General features: G+C 36.8%; 1 protein-coding gene across 6 annotated transcripts in view; it reads left to right on the top strand.

Annotated features, from left to right (window-relative positions):
* CNOT4 (CCR4-NOT transcription complex subunit 4) overlaps positions 1-21,136 on the top strand; it is a 150,957-nt gene that overhangs the window by 125,422 nt on the left and 4,399 nt on the right. For 2 of the 6 annotated variants that reach the window (XM_069588454.1, XM_069588453.1), the window contains exon 11: positions 368-603. The exons of the other annotated variants lie outside the window; for them this stretch is intronic. In XM_069588454.1, the coding sequence (XP_069444555.1) occupies positions 368-468 (101 nt within the window). In that variant the 3' untranslated portion in view covers positions 469-603. Of the gene's footprint in view, positions 1-367; positions 604-21,136 lie in introns of those variants that run through there. 6 annotated transcript variants of the gene reach the window in all.

The following is a 21,136-nucleotide window of genomic DNA, read 5'->3' as shown; positions in this document are numbered from 1 at the left end:
TTTTTTTTTTTCCCCACAAAATACTACTTACTGTTAGGAGTGTCTATATAAAAGGTCCAATTGGCTTGGAAAAGAATGGCTTTCCTGGTCTCTTTTTTTCCTTCTTGTATATTTATAATTCTGAATCTATTGTTTGTTCTTAAATCTGACGTAGTATTAAATTTAAGGGTGTGATTAGAGTGTAACTGCTTTCTAGGTACTTGATAAGTTTATATTTTAAAATTCATGTCTTGTTTCACACCCGCATTCCAGCCATTAAGCATGTATTTTATATATGTATCAGTATTCCAAATATTGAAATCATTTTTAAAGGGACTGTTAACAAATCTAGTCACCCATAACTAGACCATGACTGACTTTTCCACAGGGGAAGAAGAGGTGAAGGTTTCGACCATGCCACTGTCAGCCTCTTCCCATTCATTACAACAAGGACAGCGGCCTACAAGTCTCCACACTACTGTGGCCTGACAACAGAACTGAGAGGAGAGGATTAGACTCTGGGGTGCTTGCATGGGCAACCGGATTTTTGCATGATTCCTTTCTGATTTTGCATTTAATGTATACACCCAAAAGAGCCAACATAAACGTTCCTCATGCCTACAACTAGTGTGTTACCTCATATAGCTGCTAAAGTATTTCTTCATTAGGCCTTTAACACAATTTATTAGCATAATAATTTTGGCATTGTTTCTCATGAGTGATACTATTTTTTAACTCATACAAATAAACTTGTAGTACTAATTAAGATCCCAGATGAGATTAGCTAGAATTGTTACTTTGGCTCTATTGTTGAAAATATTCAAAGATAATGGTAGTTCCTTGTTTTCTGACTTGTGAAAAAATGGTAATATCCTAATATATTCATGAGAAATTTGGAAATTAAGAAGATAATGTCTATTGCATTCTTTGAATACTTGAGAAGAAAGAATACATATAAAACAAAATTGGTGGTGTCATTTAATGCCCAGAAGGATGTTATCAGCAATTGTTTGTAGTTGTATGGATTTATGTCCTATATTATGCATTACCTGTTTAGAAACTGTTTTTGTTCTTTCTCATTTGCACATTTGCACTTTCTTTTTGAATGGTTGTTAATTATATAGAGACGCTTAAGAGATAATTATTATAGACTAAATGCAATATAATCTCTTTCCTAATGCACTGCCTAGTATACCAGGAAATGCCTCAGAAACAGAATTTCAACTTAAAATTGATTTATCAGAAACTTGAATATGGGGTAAAATATTGTATGTGAGAAGCAACTATAGTAGTGTAAAACTTTTATTGAAAAAATGGTAGTTCTGTGAGATATTTGTTTGGAAATTTCATTGTTTCACAATTGAAATGTGATAATAAAACTATATTACAAGTTCCTGACCAGAATGAGACTAAGGTGGAAGAGAAGAGATTGGGGATCCTCTAAAATTAGGCCACGTAAGTTGTCATAGGTAATTTTAATCACAGAGAATAGTGGTGTACTTTATTAGGATATAATGTGAAGTGATTTTTTGGATAATAAACAATTTCTTGAAATAGTTTTAAAGCTGATAATGAAAGAAAATAAGCTGAGTTCAGTACTCAGCATTAGACAGAGCTGGTTCAGAAAACATGACTGTTCTGCCTAAATTGAGCATCTGGGAAGAAAAGGGAAAGTCAGATCTCCTATTGGGATTTTCAAAGGACAATTGTGATATAAAAGATATGCCTTAATTAAAAAAATATTAAAAGAGTATCATGAATAACAAAAAAGGAAGCCTAAAGATTTAAAATAATAATGATGATGATAATAATAATGAAACACCTTACTGGGAACTGATACTAATATCATGTTGGGGTTGGAATTTTCAGGGTTACCTCTCTACTATGTAAAGTCTATAACTTTCCATTAAATAAAATACATAAATTAAATGGCTTTGTCCTGAAGAATAGGGGGTAAACTAAAATCCGTTCTTAGATATTCTTCAGTTTGGTTAGCTGAGAGTATAGAAACAACTATCTAGCCATTTAAATTATTATTGTAAAATTTCTGCATACATGACAATCTCAGCTTTTGATTTAGGAGTGACTTAGGACAACATTATAAGAAATTTAGCAAATACAAACAAAATACTATAAATTCGTTAGAAGCCTTTTAGTATGTGTTGAATATGAAGCCTTTTAGTATGTGTTGACTGTGGTTTCATTTTTGCTGTAAGAGGCCAAGACATCCACTTAATGCGTCCTGTGGTGCTGAGGCTCCTGGGCCTTGTGGACAAACTCGGGTTCCCTGCTGGGGCTGACCTAGTGCATAGTTTTCTCCAGCCTTCAGAGCCAAGCCTTTCATTGCTTGAATCTTCTTATGAAAACATAAGAGGTGGTTAGCTCTCATTTACTTTCTTCTTTGTGTTGAGAAATATACCTGTTAAAACAAGGCTTCTCTCCTGTGGTAGCTTTCTCTCCTTTCTCATTCCTGGCCATTGCCACAAAACTGTCAAAATTTATCTGACTTGCTAGAGCCCAGAACTGTCTTCCTGCCTTCTTCCCCTCCTGTGCCACCTTATACATACACACTGTAAACAGAAAAATGCTTTCTTGGGTAATTAGGCTTCAACTTAGATATTTTCATGTGGATGAAAGATGATCATTTAAGTAACTGTAAATCTGAGACTTTGTAAGCCTAAAAAATTAAGCTTCACTGTTTTGCTTACTTTTATGTATGTTATGGTTTTTTAAAGTGAAGTCCTAAAATCAGTCAAAATTGATTATGCTAATTGATTATACTAAAACTCAGAAGAAATTACACAACATGTACTGCTTCACATAGCACGTAAACTGATGAAGCCAAGTGATGGTAAAGAATGAGAAATTCTAAAAACTTCAGATTAGTTTTTGATAAATTCCTTGCATGATTGATATGTCATGTACAAGGGAAACTTTATATGCTTTTATATCCTTAACTTTTCAAAAGTGACTAGTCTTTTCCTTAAATCAGAAATGTTTAACCTGGAATACAAAACTCCTTGGACGTGCTTATGAGTTGTGTGTGTGTACAGATGTTCATTTTTTTGGGGGGGGGGAGAATATTCATTGTTACTAGACTTGTCAAAGCGTTTGGTGACCCATCTCCCCCCCACAGCTGAAGTGGGAGAAAATGTTAAAAAAAACATTTAGAGCATCACTTCTTAGTGCCACTGTAGGATATAGACCTGGACTGAATAATTTTGATCATATGATGAATGTTAAGTGCCTCTTTTTATTTTCTTAAAGATTCCATTAGGAAATATTTTCTGATTAATAATACTTTCCTTTTTATTCTACCGTTGCATTTTGTTTTTACAGGTGGTACTTTTGTATACTCTCCTCTTATTTCAGCAGAGCATTAATTAAATATTTAAGTGCCTGTTCTGTGTAGTGGCTCGAAGTAGATCTTGAGGGATACCAGTTAAATAAAGTATAGATCCTATTATATATTATCAAGGATAACAGTCTTGTGGCAGTTTTAGTTCAGTTATTTCTATAGGGTCACCTCTTTTTGTATTTTAACTATAAGAACAGCCATAGTAGTCCACTCATTTTATTATTCATTGCTTTGACAGGGCAACGAAGGATATTGAATACTGATACTTGAAATTTTGAAATATATGATAATTTAGAGAGAGTGAAAAAAATTTTAACAGGGGAGACATACATTCATTATTCTAATTGAAGTATTGCTCAGTCATGGGCATATACTCATGTCTTATTCTTCAGCGTTGTGGTAGTTAAGTATAGATTCCTCTCTCTATATATATATATTCTTTTAAAGAAAGCTTCGTTGCATTGTGTGCACATTTTTACTGACATGGCTCCTATTTGTACAGTATTCCAAGCCCCTTCAAGACTGACAGAGCTCTCTTCTGCTGTAATACAGGTACATAGGGAGCTCCTCGTCCAGAGGCATTACCTCAGGGAGTCAAGAGCAAGGAACGAATTGCAGGCTTATTGAAACTCTCAAAATGAAGACCACCAAGTTACGTGTGCACATATAAAAACGAGAGGACATTTCATCCTATATTGAGTTGTAAGGTTTTGGATTCTTTGGTTTATTTGATGATGAAGCTCTCCCATATCTGCTTAAGAGGTGCATATCATACAGTTGAGAGCACAATAACTTAAAAAAATTTTTTTTCTTTAAAAGAGGTGATACTGCAAAATGCTGATATATATGTCTTTTCCTATAAAATATAACTAAGTCATGTATCTGGTTTCAAGCTAGTTCTTCTGCTGTTGGTGCTGTGTCTTTCTCCTCTCAATCTTTTTATCTGAATATCTACTATGTTGTCTCCTTGTGCTGAACAGTCACACATGAAATGCTGAGTGAGCCGGTTAGACACTTTGCTGATACAGAAGTAAAAATGGGATTTAGAGAAGTTATTCAGGCAGATTTGGAGAAAGGCTTCATAGGAAATGTCTGACTTTTGCTTTTGAAGGATGGCTTGAAATTAAATGATGGAATTGGAAAATACAGTAAAGGGAACAGATTGAATGAAAAATTGAGGATGGAGATTAGCACGGTCTTTGAAGGGTCAGGAGAGGATAGTAAGGAGATGGACTTGTCTGAGGTTATTACAGGTCATGTAGGAAGGTGAGGTAAATGTGCAAAAGCCTTGATAACTAGGAAGAAGAGTTTAGTCTTGATGTGGATGTGGTCAGTGGTAGAGAACTACGTGTTCTTTGGCAAAGATGTAACTTGATTGCAGTGTTTTAAGAAGATTGATACATTTGCTGGAAATTAGTACCAGTTAGAAAGTAGTTCCTGTATGTCATTGCTGAGCAGTGAAAATAAGATGGCCTGGACACAAATAGTAATACTAGTAGGATTGCAGAAGAAATTATGAATTAGAAGTCAGAATGAGATGCAGGAAAAGGCCTTTGGGTTTGGCCATGTCTCTAGTGATCTTTAAAAATGCTACTTTCATAAAAAGATACAGATGGAAGGGCAGATTTCTAGGATTCACGAGGAAATGTCAGGGATGTAGAGGCAGCAGTCATTGGCTAAAGACATTTGGCAACAAGAGGGAAGGGAGAAACAAGATGCTAACTAAACGAGTCGTAGATCTTAGAAGGCATTGCTTTAAGATAAGGGAGCTGAATATTTAACACAGAATTTACAGAGTTGAGTGAGAGAACAGCACAGATAGTATGGAAGAGAAGATAGGCTAACCAGTGGAGTAAAAGTTTTCTGTAGGTGTTCGGAAGAGATACACCCCTGAGATGAGGTTAGGTTATAACTTAATCGAGATGGGCTATATCTTCCTTTGTTATTTGTAAAAAACAATATGAAAATCTAGGCGAAAGAAGATGAGATTAGAGAAAATGAGGTTAGATGAAGGTGCTCATATGAGTTATTCTTAGATGCATATCGTGAGAAAATGAGGGTGAAAGACTGGAGTTGGGAACCTGTTGTTTTTTAAAAAAAAAAAGAGGGAGAGAAAGAAGTCTGTGAGAATAAGCCTAGAATTCATCAGAAAGAAATTTAAGAATTGAGTCAAGATAAGGATCAAATTTAAAAGAGTCAGATATGTATAGTTTTGTATGTTGTGGTGATTCAGCAGGAGTGGACAAAGCATATATGAGAGTTTGTTTAGAGGGTGAAGAGAAAAGAACACAAAAATAATTAAGAAGGTAAAACTGATGATGTAATCTTGTGATCCAGAGTTCATTGATTTTATATGTTGATGAGGACAAAGAACCAGTATACTATTGTTAAGAGAAGGACAGATTAGGAGACTAGTCAGTGTGATGACCACTCAACACTACATGACAAGTGAGAACCAGAAAAAGGATTGTAGATAGATGTCTAACATTAGGGCTGGAGGTTGGAAAGAAGGCAAGCTTTCATTACCCCTGTGGTCTTTACTCGCCAAGCTTTCCCTCTAGTCCTTTTGTTGAGAGTAGGAAGTCAGACTGTGTGAGAGAGAATTGTAGAAAGCATGGTATTACCAGAGGAATCCTGAATCATGTTTCCTATAAGTTGAAGGCGATCCAGAGGATAACATCCCACAGTGGAGGGAACATTGCTTCCTCAAAGCACAGTAGGAGGATGTGAACACATAGTACAAGGGAAGGCCTGGGGAAAGCCAGAGATGAGATTGGACAGCGTAGGTATCCCCAGGGGGTGTGTTACTTATGATATGAAAGGTTTAGACAGAGGAAGTAGGTGCGTGTGAAGAGTCTGGTAGCTTGGAGCTTTGGAGAGTCTACCCTAAGTTTGAGTTATATAAAAATACAGTTTACACCTATTGGTACCTAGAATTGAAGGCAGGCCTACGCAGTATAAGCTGCTTGAGAATTAGACTGAAGTACCTAGAAATTCCATGAACCAGATGGAAATTACTGTACTCGAGAGCCAATCCATTTTCTTCAGGTTCCTTCACACCAGACTTCATAAAGCAGCTATTGACTTCACTTTGTTCTTAGCCAGCTTCACATTTTATGATTATTTTCAAGGTTCCTGGAAGCTCCAGCCCAACCCCTAAGAACATACTGTGCTTTGAACAGTTTGCTGTTGCAGCTCCTGGTTGGTCCTAAGACCTACTATTGTGCTGTGTTATAAGCAACAGCCTCAAAGCTTTTTTTCCCTTCCATATAATTTATAAAGCCTTTAAAGAACACAGTACCTTTTTTTTTTTTAAGTTGAAATTCACATAACATACAATTAACTACTTTAAAGTGTACAATTTGGTGGCCTAGTAGGACTGTTCTTTAATTATCTTAATGTTAAAATTGAATAAATAACCCACTCTGGCTGTGAGAAATTTGGCCCATCCTTGTTGGGGCTGTGTGGTAATAGCTGCATCTAGACTCAGGTAAAAATGTTTAAAGTAACTGTCTGAGTAGTTAGTTCTTAAGTGGTAATTTTCTGTCTTCATGACATTTGACTAGTACATTACAGAAAAAAAGGCTTCCTTAGCAAGGAAGCCTCACTCTGTGTCTGGGGTGAGATTGAATTGGTATGTGTGCATGTACATTGACTTACGTATAGTAATTTTCATTTAAATCCTCTACTTAGTGAATATGGCAGAGGAAAACGTCTCAGGCCATCTCCCTGTGACTTTTTGTGTATTTACTCCTTCTGTGTTCCCATTAGTTCTTGCATTTAGGATAAGAGCTGTATTCATATTCCATCCTTCTCTAAAGTGTTTTTTTCTTTTTTTTTTTTAATGGGAATTAAAGTCCTCTTCATAGGCAGCAAGGTTACAGTATAGGTACCTACTTCACCCCTGGTTATGCTTTATCTGAACAAATATTTTCATAGCTTTTCCTCATCAGTTTTCACTTCCACTACTGAACATATCCATCCCATATACCCTTTAGGGAAACCTAAGGAAAGGATAAAAAGAAGAAAAAGATGTTTTATTATACAGTCCTAAAACTTCAGAGCTGTGAAACAGATAGCATAGCCTTTAATGATCCTTCTTTTGAAGACCAAATAATAATAATGATATTAATAAACAAGGCTCAGAAGGATTGTGGTTTGCCCACAATCACATTCTAACAACAGTTTAAAGTTTTGTTAGCCCTTACCTTTCGTATATGTAATTCAAGGAGAAAACTTTAAGATTCAGAACATCTCTCTTCTTTAAACTTCATTGTGTCTTACAGTTTATTATAGTAGTTCTCACAAGTCAAGGGCTTTCAGCTGTGAATATCAGTGCAAATAATGAATTTAAATTGTTCAGATTGTCCATCTGTTGGCAACTGTTATTATAGACCTTTTAAGTTGTTAAAACAGCCTTGTGTTATATGTGGCCTAGTGATCTTGGAGTAACTTTAGTGCGGGGAGATAGAAACTTCACAGGTACTCGTAATGTGAGTATATGTAATTCAAGAAGAAAACTTCAAGATTCAGAACATTTCTCTAAACTTCATTGTGTCTTATAGTTTATTATAGTCGTTCTCACAAGTCAGAGGCTTTCAACTGTGAATATCAGTACAAATATTGAATTTAAGGCATTCAGATTGTCCATCTGTTGGCAACTGTTATTATAGACCCTGTAAGTTGTTAAAACAGCCTTGTGTTAAGTGTTTCCTAGTGATCATGGAGTAAATTTAATGGGGGGAGATCGAAACTTCACAGGTACTCTTAATGTGACTTAAATACAGATGTCAGAACCGAAATAAAGAGTAAAACAGAGGTGGAACTAAATTTACCCAGAATTTTTCTGCAGTGCCAGAGAGCATTTAAGCATCAACCTGCATGACCACTAGACTGCTGATAACTCTAACACTACAGAATGAAAAAAATTCTTAACAGTAATGGCACCAAGATGTACTGCACCCACACCAAAGGGGTGATCTCAGATTCATCTCTGAAGAGCAATTGTATGCTACACCGTGTAAAATGATAGCATATCTGCTGATTTTTTTTCCAATCAAGGAGGTGGTTGTTTTCAGCATAATGAAAAAGAGGGGAAGCTCCACAAGGATTTAGAGTTGATAATACCATCATCGTCTCCAAGAAGAAATGCAGGGATGCCGGCTGCAATCAACTTTTATAGCCTAGTGCTGTTTCCTCGTATGGTGAGATCTCTTCCCAGGGATTGTACCTGCATTTCTACTCTGCTGTCGTCAGTCTTGTGTATGGAAGCAGTGTGTCTATGGAGCAGAACGTAGCAATCTGGAATATTACTGGAATGTTTTTAAACGTTGTTTTGTGTGTTGGCATTGGCAAGAAAACTGACACTGAAGCCGTTCTTTTTTTTTTCTTTATTATGTCTATAAATTGAGTATTCAGCTAAAGGAAAAGGAGGCTCTGGGTTATGACTTCATCAACAGAGTAGGAAGATTTCTTACTGACCTTAAGCTGAGTGTTATTTAACTTATGTTGTCTCTATTAAAATAATATTTTACTAAAATTTGTGATTATGGATTACTGATAGCCCTATTCCCTCATCCCTCACTTAGGGTGTGATTTGCTACCAGGTATGGGCTGTGATTCATGGGGTCACAAAGAGTCAGACACAACTGAGTGACTGAACTGATGAGTTTTGGGGGTTTTTTTTGTTTTTACATCTAAACAATTAACATTCACTAATTAACCTAACCATAGTCTTCCCCAGCCCTAGTCCCAGATAGGAATGACATTTCTTGAGTCAGTGCTGCAAAACCTCACCTTCATTTTAAATGGCCTATTCCTGAACTATGCAAAGATCTTTCATAATTTCCAGATAAATACATACAACCCTGCAAGTTTTGTTTTATAACACGCTTTCTGGTTTTAGTTCTTGACTGCTGTGAGTCTTATTCTGGTAGCTTGTACTCACCTCTCTGTCTAGTTTTTCTTCCTTTGGGCAAAGAGGAAATTGCTTCTTTCTTTCTCCGTGTAACTGACCACAGTTAGAGGGGGAGGTCTTGACTAGATCTTAAGGTGCACTTCTGTGTGATACCCTTGTAGGACCCTTGACAGGCCTGAATTTTCCCTTTTCAGAGAAGAAAGGGCTCTGTCAGGTTCCTGGGTGTTCACTCAGTGTCTCTATGGTCATTTACCTCCCAATTTCCTTCTCAGTCAGTCTCTTTGTTCTCTCTTAAAAATCAAAACAGCACATTTAAGCAGAACGCACAGTCTGGGTTGGGAGTAGATTGAGTAACAAATGTCTGATTGGTAGACGTTTTACTCTACTAGACTGCCATTATTCAGGAGTAGATTGAGGAACAAATGGCTAATTGGTAGACTTTTTACTTTACTAGATTGCCGTTATTCACTTACTTTTACTTTTAAGTAATTCTAGCTCTTTAAAAATATTTTCTGGACAATACTACTGAAATTCAGTGTTTCACAAATATATGTGATTTTTAATAAAACTAATTTTTTTCCACTAAAAAATTCTAGTTCTGTATAAAGCTCCAGTAGATGGTGAAATAGGAATTGTTGTTTCTAATGTATATTTAAGACTAAATATATAATTTATGTTTTAAGACTGTTTCACCTGATCTTTCTCTCTTTCCTTCTTGCTTTCCTTTCTTCAACACTGATTGAGAATTGGTCTGTCAAGACTATCTCTGGCATTCTTTGCCAGTTGAACTACAATAAATCATAGCCAAGGATGAACACTTAAATATATTTTTAAATTAATTTTAAAACTAAGGCCACTTAGTGAACCTGATGGTAGGCATATAGCTGTTTAAATTCATCAGCAGGTAGGCCTTTTGAAATGCTATCCTCCAAAGGAGTATTATCTTTTATAGGTCTGAAAAGAATACAGTCTTATTAGGATTAAATCTCTTTAAATTGAGGCATTATTTGAAAGATTGAAAGCAAGAAAATATATGTATTTTCCACAGTATAAATAGTAAGGAGGAAGAAAAAGCAAAATAGTCTTTTTTTTTAAGCTCATAAATTTCACGTATGTGTATGAAAATAAAAGAATAAGTAAATTTCAATTTATATTCTTGTTTTGAAAAATCATATGTTTATTTATAAAACAACCTTAAAACAGATTTTAACAAATACCTCTGGTTTGTGAAAATAGTACAGTGAAGAAGAAAGATGTATGCTTGATCTGTTTGGTTGGAAGTGTTTATGACTATGACCATACCCATTATCTGTTTCATTTAGTTTTAGTATAAAAATGAAGACTTTACTTCATTTCCTAAAATAATTTTTTTTCTAAAAATTAAGAAGCAGTTTCTTATTTTAATGCCTAAAAAGATAACTTTCTAAAAATAAAGCTCATAGTTGGGTTATATTTCAGAGCATGGAAAATCATATTTCAGAGCATGGATAATTTTTAGTCATCTTTTGAGGGTATTTTTGTGTCTTTGATATAAACACTTAAGATAGGAGCCATCCTTCAGAAAAAGATGAGACTGACTGATCTTCACTGTCAAAACAAAAGTGAGCTGTGTAATAATCAAATGAAGTAAAAACTGGCTTTAGTGTTTTTTAATAACTTTTAGAAAATTTAGAAATCTTTAAATTTGGAAGATTATAAACATAAAAAGTCTTAAAATTTCAGTGGACATATAACCCTATGAGGATTTCTTGCATGGGTACCAAGATACTTTGGTCTGAATGCAAGCCTGAAGGGAACTTACACTCCCTTAAAAAATATTTTATTGGTACTAAACAATCGAAAGCTATCACTGCTTTCTTCAAAATAACCAAACTCCAGTGATCCGCTGAAGAAATAGAAAATAAGCAGAACAGCACGACTTGTAGGACGCTGCTGCAGAATGTTAGCATCAAGCCCCAGACATAGCCAGTGAACGTTTGCTGAATGAAAACTTGTGGTTGAGAGGGTGATGTTTGTATCTGATTATTTCTGGAGGTATGCAAAGCCTGGATCTGGATCTGCTTTGTGTTAAATCTGGACTTGTGGAGACATCAATCAGATTCATTTACAAATAAGTTACCTTACCTCTTTGTTGACCTGTGATCCTCAGTTCAGTGTTAGGATTTGCCTCATCACTCCATGATCAGTCCTTCTATCTTCTCCACCTCTGAACTCTGAAAATTCAGCTTGTGACTACTCCTTATTTTCCCAAGACCACCGTGCTCCCTCCTCCATACACACAAGCTTTAAAAAATTTCACCTAACTGATAACCCTTTTTACCTCCAGTGTCTCATTTGTGATACTCACAAACATATACACACAATTCAGAAAGCCTTTATAAATACCTTATTTTCTAGAACTCTACTTATGTGAGTACTGAAGAACTACTTGGGGAACTTAATACTTTTCATAAACAGGGTGCTCTCATTAGGGAACTTAGGATTGTTCAAGAATGTTTTTTTCTTGGCTAAACCAAAATCTTTTTCCCATTTATGCTTCTTGTCAAATATGTGAAGGCAGTATCCACTTGTCTAGTAACTTCTAGACATAGATGAAACATCCTTAGTCCTTTTAACCTGTTCACATTTAACATGGTTTCTAGTTCTCTTTAGTCTATTTCTCCTCCACATATTTTGACATGACATTGAATGGCTTTCTTAAAATGTGGCGGTCATACTTTAATAATCCAGACGTGATTAGAGAATCTACTTTATCATTAACACTTTTCTTATTACCAATATTTGTATATTCCTTTATAGCTTATACAGTCTCTTTAGAAAAATATCCTGTGGAGTAGATATTATCCCTATTTTGTGAATGAGGAAACTGAGGCTCAGGGTGGTTATCATTTGTGATTGGCTCAGTGTCATACAGTTGATAATTTGGACATTTCACATCTATTTATGTGCGTTTAATGTTATTTTAAAAAAATTCTATTACCTAATTGTTATGAAATGGTGCAAGTAAAACTACTAAACTTTTTTTCATACATGTGACTGGTTAGTTAGATCTCTTCCATCCTGTACTTCCCAAATGTATTTTTAAAAACCTGAGTGTAACCATGTTAAATTGTGTGTTTGGATTTGATGTAGAGTGTACCCTTGTTTGTATATTACCATCTTAATAAGTTTATCATATGAGACTATGTAATTATAAAGTGAGAGATAAATGTTATTAGTAACATTAATAGTGAAGAGTTTAAGGATTTTAATTTAAGAATAGTTGTAGTTTTAATTATTGATTCTGTCATCTGTAGAATTGGCGTTTTGTTTGCATGTTTAAATAAACTTTGTGGGCTTTGTTAAGTATAATAAGAGGCATGGAGTCAAAGATAATCCAAACACTTTCTCAGGGACTTTCAGACTAACACACAGTGTCTTTAGCTCTGTGACAGTTCATCTAAACACGCTGTCATCCATGCTGTAGAATCGTATACCAAAAGGTTACCATTAGAAAACTTCCAGAAATTGCTCTAGGAATTCAAGAGATATCATAGTTATATCATTGAAAGTCTGTCCAAAGAATAAATTACTTTGATATAGTTGGTTCTTTATGGAAATGCATTTTGGCTTTCATTGACTACTCTATTCCATTTGTTTTATGGCATTGATGTTGTGGTGGGATAGAAATGAAGTTTAGCTATGAAGTCTTGAGTTTGGGCAGGCAACAGAAGAAGAAAGGAAATGGATCCCGGAATTTAGAAGGAGGACATTTCCGGTGGGAGACAATTGTCAGTGGAAGCTGCCTTCACAACTGCTGTTCACCTCAAAGTTAAACTTCCTGTGTATTTCATTAGGAAAGGAGCAGAGGTTTTAGTCCAAAATGTTGCATATTATTTCTCATGAAAAATGACCCCAAATGCAAACAGTAGAGCAGTGCTTGCAAAACCTCTCATGTTCACTTCTAAAGAAATCAGGTGTCTTCCAGTCTGTTTCAAAATTTTTCCCAGAACCCAATTTAAGCATTTAGCTTACAGAGCTGACTTTTCTTTCTTTCCTTGTAATTCTCTTAACGATGGTTTTGTGATGACGTCTCTTGAGGATGAATACCCTAGAAGAGAACCCATGTTGCACCTAGAAATTTTAAGCGTACTGAAACTGAGTAGATGTTCTTTTATTGTCTTTGTATCTCTTGTGACTTACAGTTCTCTCTCCACGTTGCTTATTCTGTCCTTTCTGGTTTGAGGATCATGCTCTTTTATAAAGAAGATGGAAGGAGGCAGAATGAAGATGGAGCTACATAGCTTTGACTTTCCTCAGGACTTAACATTATGACAGGCTGAGCCGTTGCCTTTTCCTAATTTTCTTCTGTTCCAAACTTAGCTTTTTATTTTTTTTTTTTTGCCTTCAACATTTTTCACAAGCTTCAGATCATTATGGATTCTGATTTTAATCCTCAAGGATTATGATACTTTTATCCACAGGTAGGTTACATAACTCTATCCAGCTTTTCACATCTAATCCCATGAGACTCTCCCTGCACAAGAACTAGTTTCTTTAGATTTTGCCCCAGTTTATTTTCCTTATTAGATTATTTATTGCATAGTCAGAATGTTCATATTTTTGCGTCTTCTATCGTCTGTGAATCACTGCCTCCTATAACCGCGAGACCACGCTGACCCACCTTTCTTTTTCTTTAAAAAAAAAAAAAAAACCTTTGGAAAGACGTTTTCTCAAAAAAACTGGAAGCAAATGTTCAAGGCTCGTCATTTAGAAAACATACCTCTTGAGGTTCAGAAACTGTTCACTGTACACAAAGAGGATCGAACAAGGCCCTTTCTGAAGGAACTCGCAGTGTAGTAGAAAAAGCTGATAGATAAGCGAATGCAATTCACTGAGGTGGTTACGAAAGCAACCAGGATGCCAGCCATCCAAGAACTCCATCAGTTAGTCTCATTCCTTGCTTCCTAAAGCCCTAAGGTTATGTCACATACTTTAGGGCTTCTATTGTATTCACAATAGCCAACCTGTGCTTTGTTGGTCAGAAGTCCAGAAGAAAATTTTTCCTCTGTTTACACTTTGGGAAGGGCGGGGGTCGGGAGATGAATTTTATCAGATTTATTTTCTCCTGGTAGATTAAGATCTCAGAGGTTTTGCAAGCACTGCTCTACTGTTTGCATTTGGGGTCATTTTTCATGAGAAATAATGTGCAATTGGGTGAAATCCTATTCTGATGGATCCACGTATCTTCTCCTGGGTGGTAAGCTCCCTCAGTCATCCTTGGATGTCCTCATAGGGCTTTTGTTCTTAGTCCTTAGTTTCATGCTCACTTAAATGCTTTCTTTCAAGCTTCCAACTTCAGGTTTTGTCAATATCTTACATTGGATTTTTGTCCCTCTCATCGTTTAGTTTTGTGTATTCTGGTTCAGGTTCCACCTAATAATGCTTCTAAGAATGTATTGTCTTCTCCTTCACTGACTTCTCAGTTACCTTTTTCCTCATTCTAAGTGAGGCTTTATATATAGACTCCTTTCTCTAGATACTTTTTCCTTTTGTGTTTGTTTTTTCTTTTTTTCCTTAAATAGATTGTGCTTCTTCAGATCATTCATAAAGCAAATATCTAAATGTTTTCCCGGCTCTCATTAAAGGATCTGATTCTTCTCAAAAAACAAACTTACAGATCCTTGTAGGAACATTCTAGAAGAGAGAAGTACACATTGTGCAAAACACATCTATGTGTATTGTACCATGTATTGTGTTTTGTGATTAGCTGCTTCTGCTGCTCTCTGTTCAATATGGAATGCCTTTCCCTTTTCCATATCAGCTTCTCTTCCCCTGAGCTTCTCCAGCCATCATTTATCCTGCATGCAGAAAGGCACAGTTGTTCATTTTCTTCCTTGTGCCCCACAGGACTTTGTTCATATCACGGTACTTACTATCACATGCCATATCGTTTTTTAAACATGTCTGCCCTCCCTTTCTCTTGGCCTGTGAGTCCTGCCAAGACACAGACTGGATGGTAGTGTGCTTGGTGGTGAGAACACACACTTTGGAATCAGAATAGATATGATTACTGACTTAGCACTTTTGAACTATTTACTCACTGTGAAATTTAGGTACTAGATATCCTAGTACCAACTGGGCTAGGTAGCAGTTTCATTTTCCAGAGTCAACTTAGTCTTCTCATTTATAAAATGAAACTACTACTTAACTCATTGGATTGTTGGTACTAGGATATCAAGTACATAAAGTGCATAGTGAGTGAATAGTGTCTAGAGTAGAAAAATGGATAGAATATAGCTAAGAGGCCTGTTTACTGTCTCATGCATATAATGTTAGAATATCTCTTTTTTTAAGTATTCTTGATTTATTTTGGTAAATTGGATTTTAAAAGTTATATTTATTTTTGTTTTGATATCTCAAGCACTATTGAAAGCATATTTTAGTGGCCTCTTTTCTTCAGAGAGGCCTTTTGGGCCCCCAAACTTAGCTGATTCCTCCTTTCAGAAGGATTTGCATCCCTTTTGGTAAAACAGGTCGAATCGCTGCATTATACAGATATTATGTAAATAGGCCTTTTTGGGGAAAGTAGTTTTTCAGCTCCTCTCAAGTTGGGTCTCTGATTCAGCAAGTATCTTGAAGCATATCATGTTTCTAAGACACTGAGCTGTAGCTGAAGAAGGTATAAGCCAGCCTCCTTCAGGCGTGTCAGTAGAGTTGTGAGAGAAGATGAGAGTACACGTATGTCACAGCACAGTGTGCGGCTGCTGTGCACTTCAGACCACAGGACCCTCGTCCAGGGTTATCTGTGGGGAAGACTTGGACTTTTGAAAGAGTAAAGACTAATTGAAGAGATCAGGAAAGCATTCTAGACAAAGAGAAAGGAGGGAAGTAGAGACAGTCCAGAAAGCCTAAATCATATTTAGCTGATCCTCAGGACCTCTCTTTTCCTGTTTGTGTTATTTCTATTCTGAGTTCTTAGAATGTTTCACTTAATTTAATCTCTACTTTCAGATCTATTAAACCCTTAAGATGTTGTGCCCCAGCAAATGTGCTGTGCAGTAGTGGTCTGTTTTGCTTTATATAACAGAATTTATATAAACAAAATTTCTCGAGCATAATTCGAGAAAATCTGAGGATCAGTTCTTTTTGTTCAGATGGAATAGCTTTTTTTTTTTTCATAAGCTGATTTTATAAATCTGTTGGAAAGAATTCATTCACATTTTAGTTAATAAATTGAAATGATTGTTGTGACTGTCTTAGAGAACAGCATGCCTATATCATAAAGGCTTTCTTTTAAGTTCTGATAGGAGAAATTTTGTGTACTTTTTAAAGTTTGGTTTTATGTATAGGACAAGCATAATTCATTTCTATTTCAGTTGCTTAGAGGTATGTTGAAGTATGAGAAAGTTTAGGCTTTTCTTGAAATCATATACTGATGGAGATAGACTCCATCCCCAAACTCAGTAATTAATATCTAACAGGGCTAGGGGAGGTGGGGAGTTTAGCAAGGGGTAGAGTGGCTGAGACAGGCCATACTCAGTATCCTAAAAATATTTGAGAATCTAAGTAGCAAGAATTAATCATAATGGGAACTAAATTTCTGATAGACAGCCCCTTGTACCAAGAAAGATTTGTTTCACTAAGTAACCTACCTTTCGAACTAGCTTCTGACTTTGAACTATAAAGGACAGCAGTGAAGAAAAGGAAGATTAAAGCTTTTTAGAAAACAAGATCAGATTGAGGACACTTTGGGGAGTAGCGGTGCGATAAGGATTGAAAACTGAAGAGCAGAATAAACTCTTTTAGGAGTGTTTTGGGACTGGAACTCTCAACGACTACTTCCCAGCTGAGTTGGACTACTAACAGAAATTTAACTTGAAATGAGAGGTCTCTGGTCCTAGGGACTGTTGGCCGGAACAGAGTAACGAAAGGATCAGGGCTGAATACGTGGACCAGTTGTCCCTGCCCCAACAGGAAAGTGGAGAAATTGGCAGATTTGTGACTGTGGTTGCATCTAGCTAGTTTAGTTAATAAGACCTATGTGTTTATAATAAAAAGACCTTGTGGAGGGGAACCAAAGAGAAGGTAGAGGCAAGAATGCCAAGTGGAGATAAAATCATGACCTGGTGGTATATATTGTATTAGAGGAAACAATAACTTGGAATAGCCGTTTATTTTAGGATTCCCCTTGCTGCTGCTGCTGCTGCTAAGTCACTTCAGTTGTGTCTGACTCTGTGCGACCCCATAGATGGCAGCCTACTAGGCTCCTCTGTCCCTGGGATTCTCCAGGCAAGAATACTGGGTTGCCATTTCCTTCTCCAATGCGTGAAAGTGAAAAGTGAAAGTGAAGTTGCTCAGTGGTGCTGACTCTTAGCAACCCTGTGGACTGCAGCCTACCAGGCTCCTCCATCCATGGGATTTTTCAGGCAAGAGTACTGGAGTGGGTTGCCATTGCCTTCTCCGTTAAGTGTGTTTTATTTCACCTTGTTATTATACATAGATCTTCTATCTTAGCAGGTCTTGTTTTTCAAATGCAGTCTTAGCTGCTACCCTGAAATGTGAAATAGTTGAAATCAGGAGGTGGGAGCAGATGTGTTTCCTTCTACTCTTATCCCCTTCAGTTCTTCCTTAGGGGCTCCTAAGGTGGTTTTGCAGTTTGTATAACCAATTTGAAAATTTTTCTCTTAGATAAAGATTTTATGCAAGCCAGAAGAAATCACTGGCTTATCACCAGTGATGATTTATTATAAGGAGCAGATTTTCCCACAGTCGTGTTCTCTGTAGCAAAGTTTTACATTTTATAATAACATATTGCAGTTAATCTGAGGAACAGAAAGGAGAGAAATCCACTTGGCTGCTGTAACATGTGCTTTTACCTATAGCCATTCAGCTTTTCCTGCTTTTGACTTTCTGTGAAAGGCTTGATGTCAGAACACAGCTTAATTTGGTTTTGTAATATGTTATAATCATTGCTTATAAAATGCATCTTCATGTGTATTTTCTAGCAAATAGTTGGGCTAGGTATGTAAAAACGCCAAAGATAGTTTTAACATGTCATGGATTTTTCAGGCTCAGGGCATCTGTGAACTTTAAACTCCATGAATGAGAGGCTACAACTCTCTTTCACCCACATTTCTACATGTGTGCCTACGTAGCTGCTCTTTTTACTAAACTTTTATAGCATTTGTTAATCATGTACAACCCTATGACATTTCTTCTGTTGGTTTTACAGACTGTGGTTGTTGAGCTTTTTCCCGTGTTTGCGTTGTCTCACCATCTAGACTTTAAGCTGCTTAAGAACAAGAGTTAAGGCACAGGGCTTTGTCCTCCGTGCGTACCGTAGGATTCACTAAGTAGTTGCTTTGACTTTTATTTTGGCAGCCTTAACACATACATTTTCTGTTGTTGCTAAAAACTAGACTTGTCATCTTGCTTAATGTGTAACGACCGGCTTGTTATGGACCGAGTCTTAGGCTACCAGCAAACTGGCAGAATTTTAACTGTAATTTCTTCCTTAATAAAATGTGTCCTGAGCTAGGTAAATCGAAGTATACTGATGTTTCTTACACAGTGGAGTATGAGAATGTGACATAAGGCATCTTGAAAGTACTTTAAATTCTGTCTTTTGAGTTCTGTTCTAAAAAATAAAACTACTACAAACAACTTCACTGCTCTCCTGCCCTCTAATTATTTAGAACCGAAAATAGTTGTTTTTTACATACTTGAAAATTATAAATTGAAAGTAAAATTTTAATATCATAAAACACTTAAACATATCAGCAATCCCTTAAAAATATACAATCCTTCCCTAATATATTACGCTGTGCTGTGCTTAGTCAGTGGTGTCCGACTCTTCAACCCCATGGACTGCAGCCCGCCAGGCTCCTCTGTCCACGGGATTCTCCAGGCAAGAATACTGGAGTGGGCTGCCATGTCCTCCTCCAGGGGATCTCTCCAACCCAGGGCTCAAACCCAGGTCTCCCACAGTGCAGGTGGATACTTTACCATTTGAGCCACCGGGGAAGCCCAGTGTATTATGCTACTTCTAATTAAATACGTGGACAGTAAAATTAGTATCATTTAGTATAAAGTATGTTCAGTGACATGATTTTCATAGTAGTTTGCTTATGGTAAGTTTATTGTTGTTCATTTATTTGGCTGCTCCAGGTCTTAGCTGTGGCGTGTGAGATCTAGTTCCCTGACCAGGGATCAAACCTGGGCCTCTTGCGTTGGGAGCACAGGGTCCTAGGCACTGGACTACCAGGGAAGTCCCTGCTTACGGAAAGTTTAAAGGGCTTTCTCATGTCTTGTTTGTCTTTGTACTGTGTTGGTGGTGAGAAGGTTTATTAGTTAGGTTGACTGCACAGCACCTCTGGGAGAATGCTGGATATCAGCTCTACATTGCTGGGAGGAGACTGTTGTGCACAGAGCCATTTCCTGGCAACTGAGAAATGTTCTTACCTTGGCTTTTCGGAAACTACTATCTATTCAGTATTGAGTATTTTTAAAAAATTGTTATTAGGCATTTATCAAGTAATAAATGGCCTTCAAATTTATTTGATCCTTATAAGAGAAAAAAGCAGATGTTATAAAATAGGGTCCTGGCATTTTAAGAGACTTGCATACACTTATATGTTCAAGGTTATGTTAATTACGGTTGCTTTATAGAGGCCATCTGCAATTTTCAGCGCGGTGTTTTCTCCATTACAGCTATTGACTTGTACGTAGTGAATTTATATGCCAGTATGAAGTCCTGTATAAGCAAAGGGAGATGAAGTCGCATCAGGTTGTATCCAGGTTGCTATTTAAAAGGAAATGTGGGTTCGAATGGAATTATTTAGAGTCCTAGAAACAAAGGAATCAACTTCCTTTGTGTCAGTGGTTGTCAACAAGGGATAATTTTGCCTCTCTGCACCCCAGTAGCCATCTGGCAATGTCTGGAGACATTTCTCATTGTCAGAATCGGTGGTGGGGGGGTTGGGGATGTTGTGCATAGGACCTACTAGCATCCAACAGTGCTGCTAAACACCTGCAGGGCAGAGGACAGCCCCCATGTGATGAGAAACGAACTGTCATTTCTCCTGAATGTCGGTTGTGCCAAGGTTCATCTGCCCTGCCACATGTATTGCAAGGAATGGAATTACCAGAAGCCCTCTCGGCCAGAACAAATTTGGGCCAGAGGTGGGGTGGGAATGTGGGCAGGGAGGTAGAGTAGGTGATTACAGGTGTGGCTCTTGAAGTTTCGATGGATTTATCTGATTTCCTTTTTCTTGGTCTTTCTTTGTGCCAACACTTGGCATAGCAATAGTAGAGAAAACAGTGAAGAAAACTTTTTGCAAGCAGCTGAGAATAGTGGTCCCGTACCCTGAGCTAATGATGTCAGTCCACTTCCTGTGACCCTTGCAACTTCACTGCAAGCCAGCCAGCCATGCTGTCAGGCTCCCATGATGTCTAGGCACATACTGACTTTGTTTTTTGGCAAGATTGTAAGAATTATAAACTAGCTAATTTATTTCCCAAGGTATTTAATAATCATAGTTCGCCTTGGGAGGATCTAAGTTCCTCGTCGTTTCTATATCATGTGCCATCTGTGAGTGTCTTTGGCTAACATACTCTTGCTTGATTTCATTAGCCTAAAATCAGAGAAAATAGATGTTATTTTTTAGAGGATTTTTTAAGTTCACAGCAAAATTGAGTGGAGTACAGGAAGTTCCCATATACCTCCTGCCTGTGAGCAGATATCTTTGATTTTATTGTGACACTAATTTTCAAGTAAACTTTATATAGATGCAAATGTTATTCTGTTAATCAGAGTTTCTTAGTCCAGCTTTCACTAAATGTAAAGCAAAAGTAAGGAGAAGATGGGTTTTTACTGTTACGGGTTTTTTTTCTTTTCCCGG

The sequence above is a fragment of the Ovis canadensis genome, chromosome 4 (genome assembly GCF_042477335.2).
Source record: "Ovis canadensis isolate MfBH-ARS-UI-01 breed Bighorn chromosome 4, ARS-UI_OviCan_v2, whole genome shotgun sequence".
Classification (NCBI taxonomy): domain Eukaryota; kingdom Metazoa; phylum Chordata; class Mammalia; order Artiodactyla; family Bovidae; genus Ovis; species Ovis canadensis.
The sequence above is the reverse complement of the archived record's forward strand: the minus strand, read 5'-3'. Positions and strand labels throughout refer to the sequence as shown.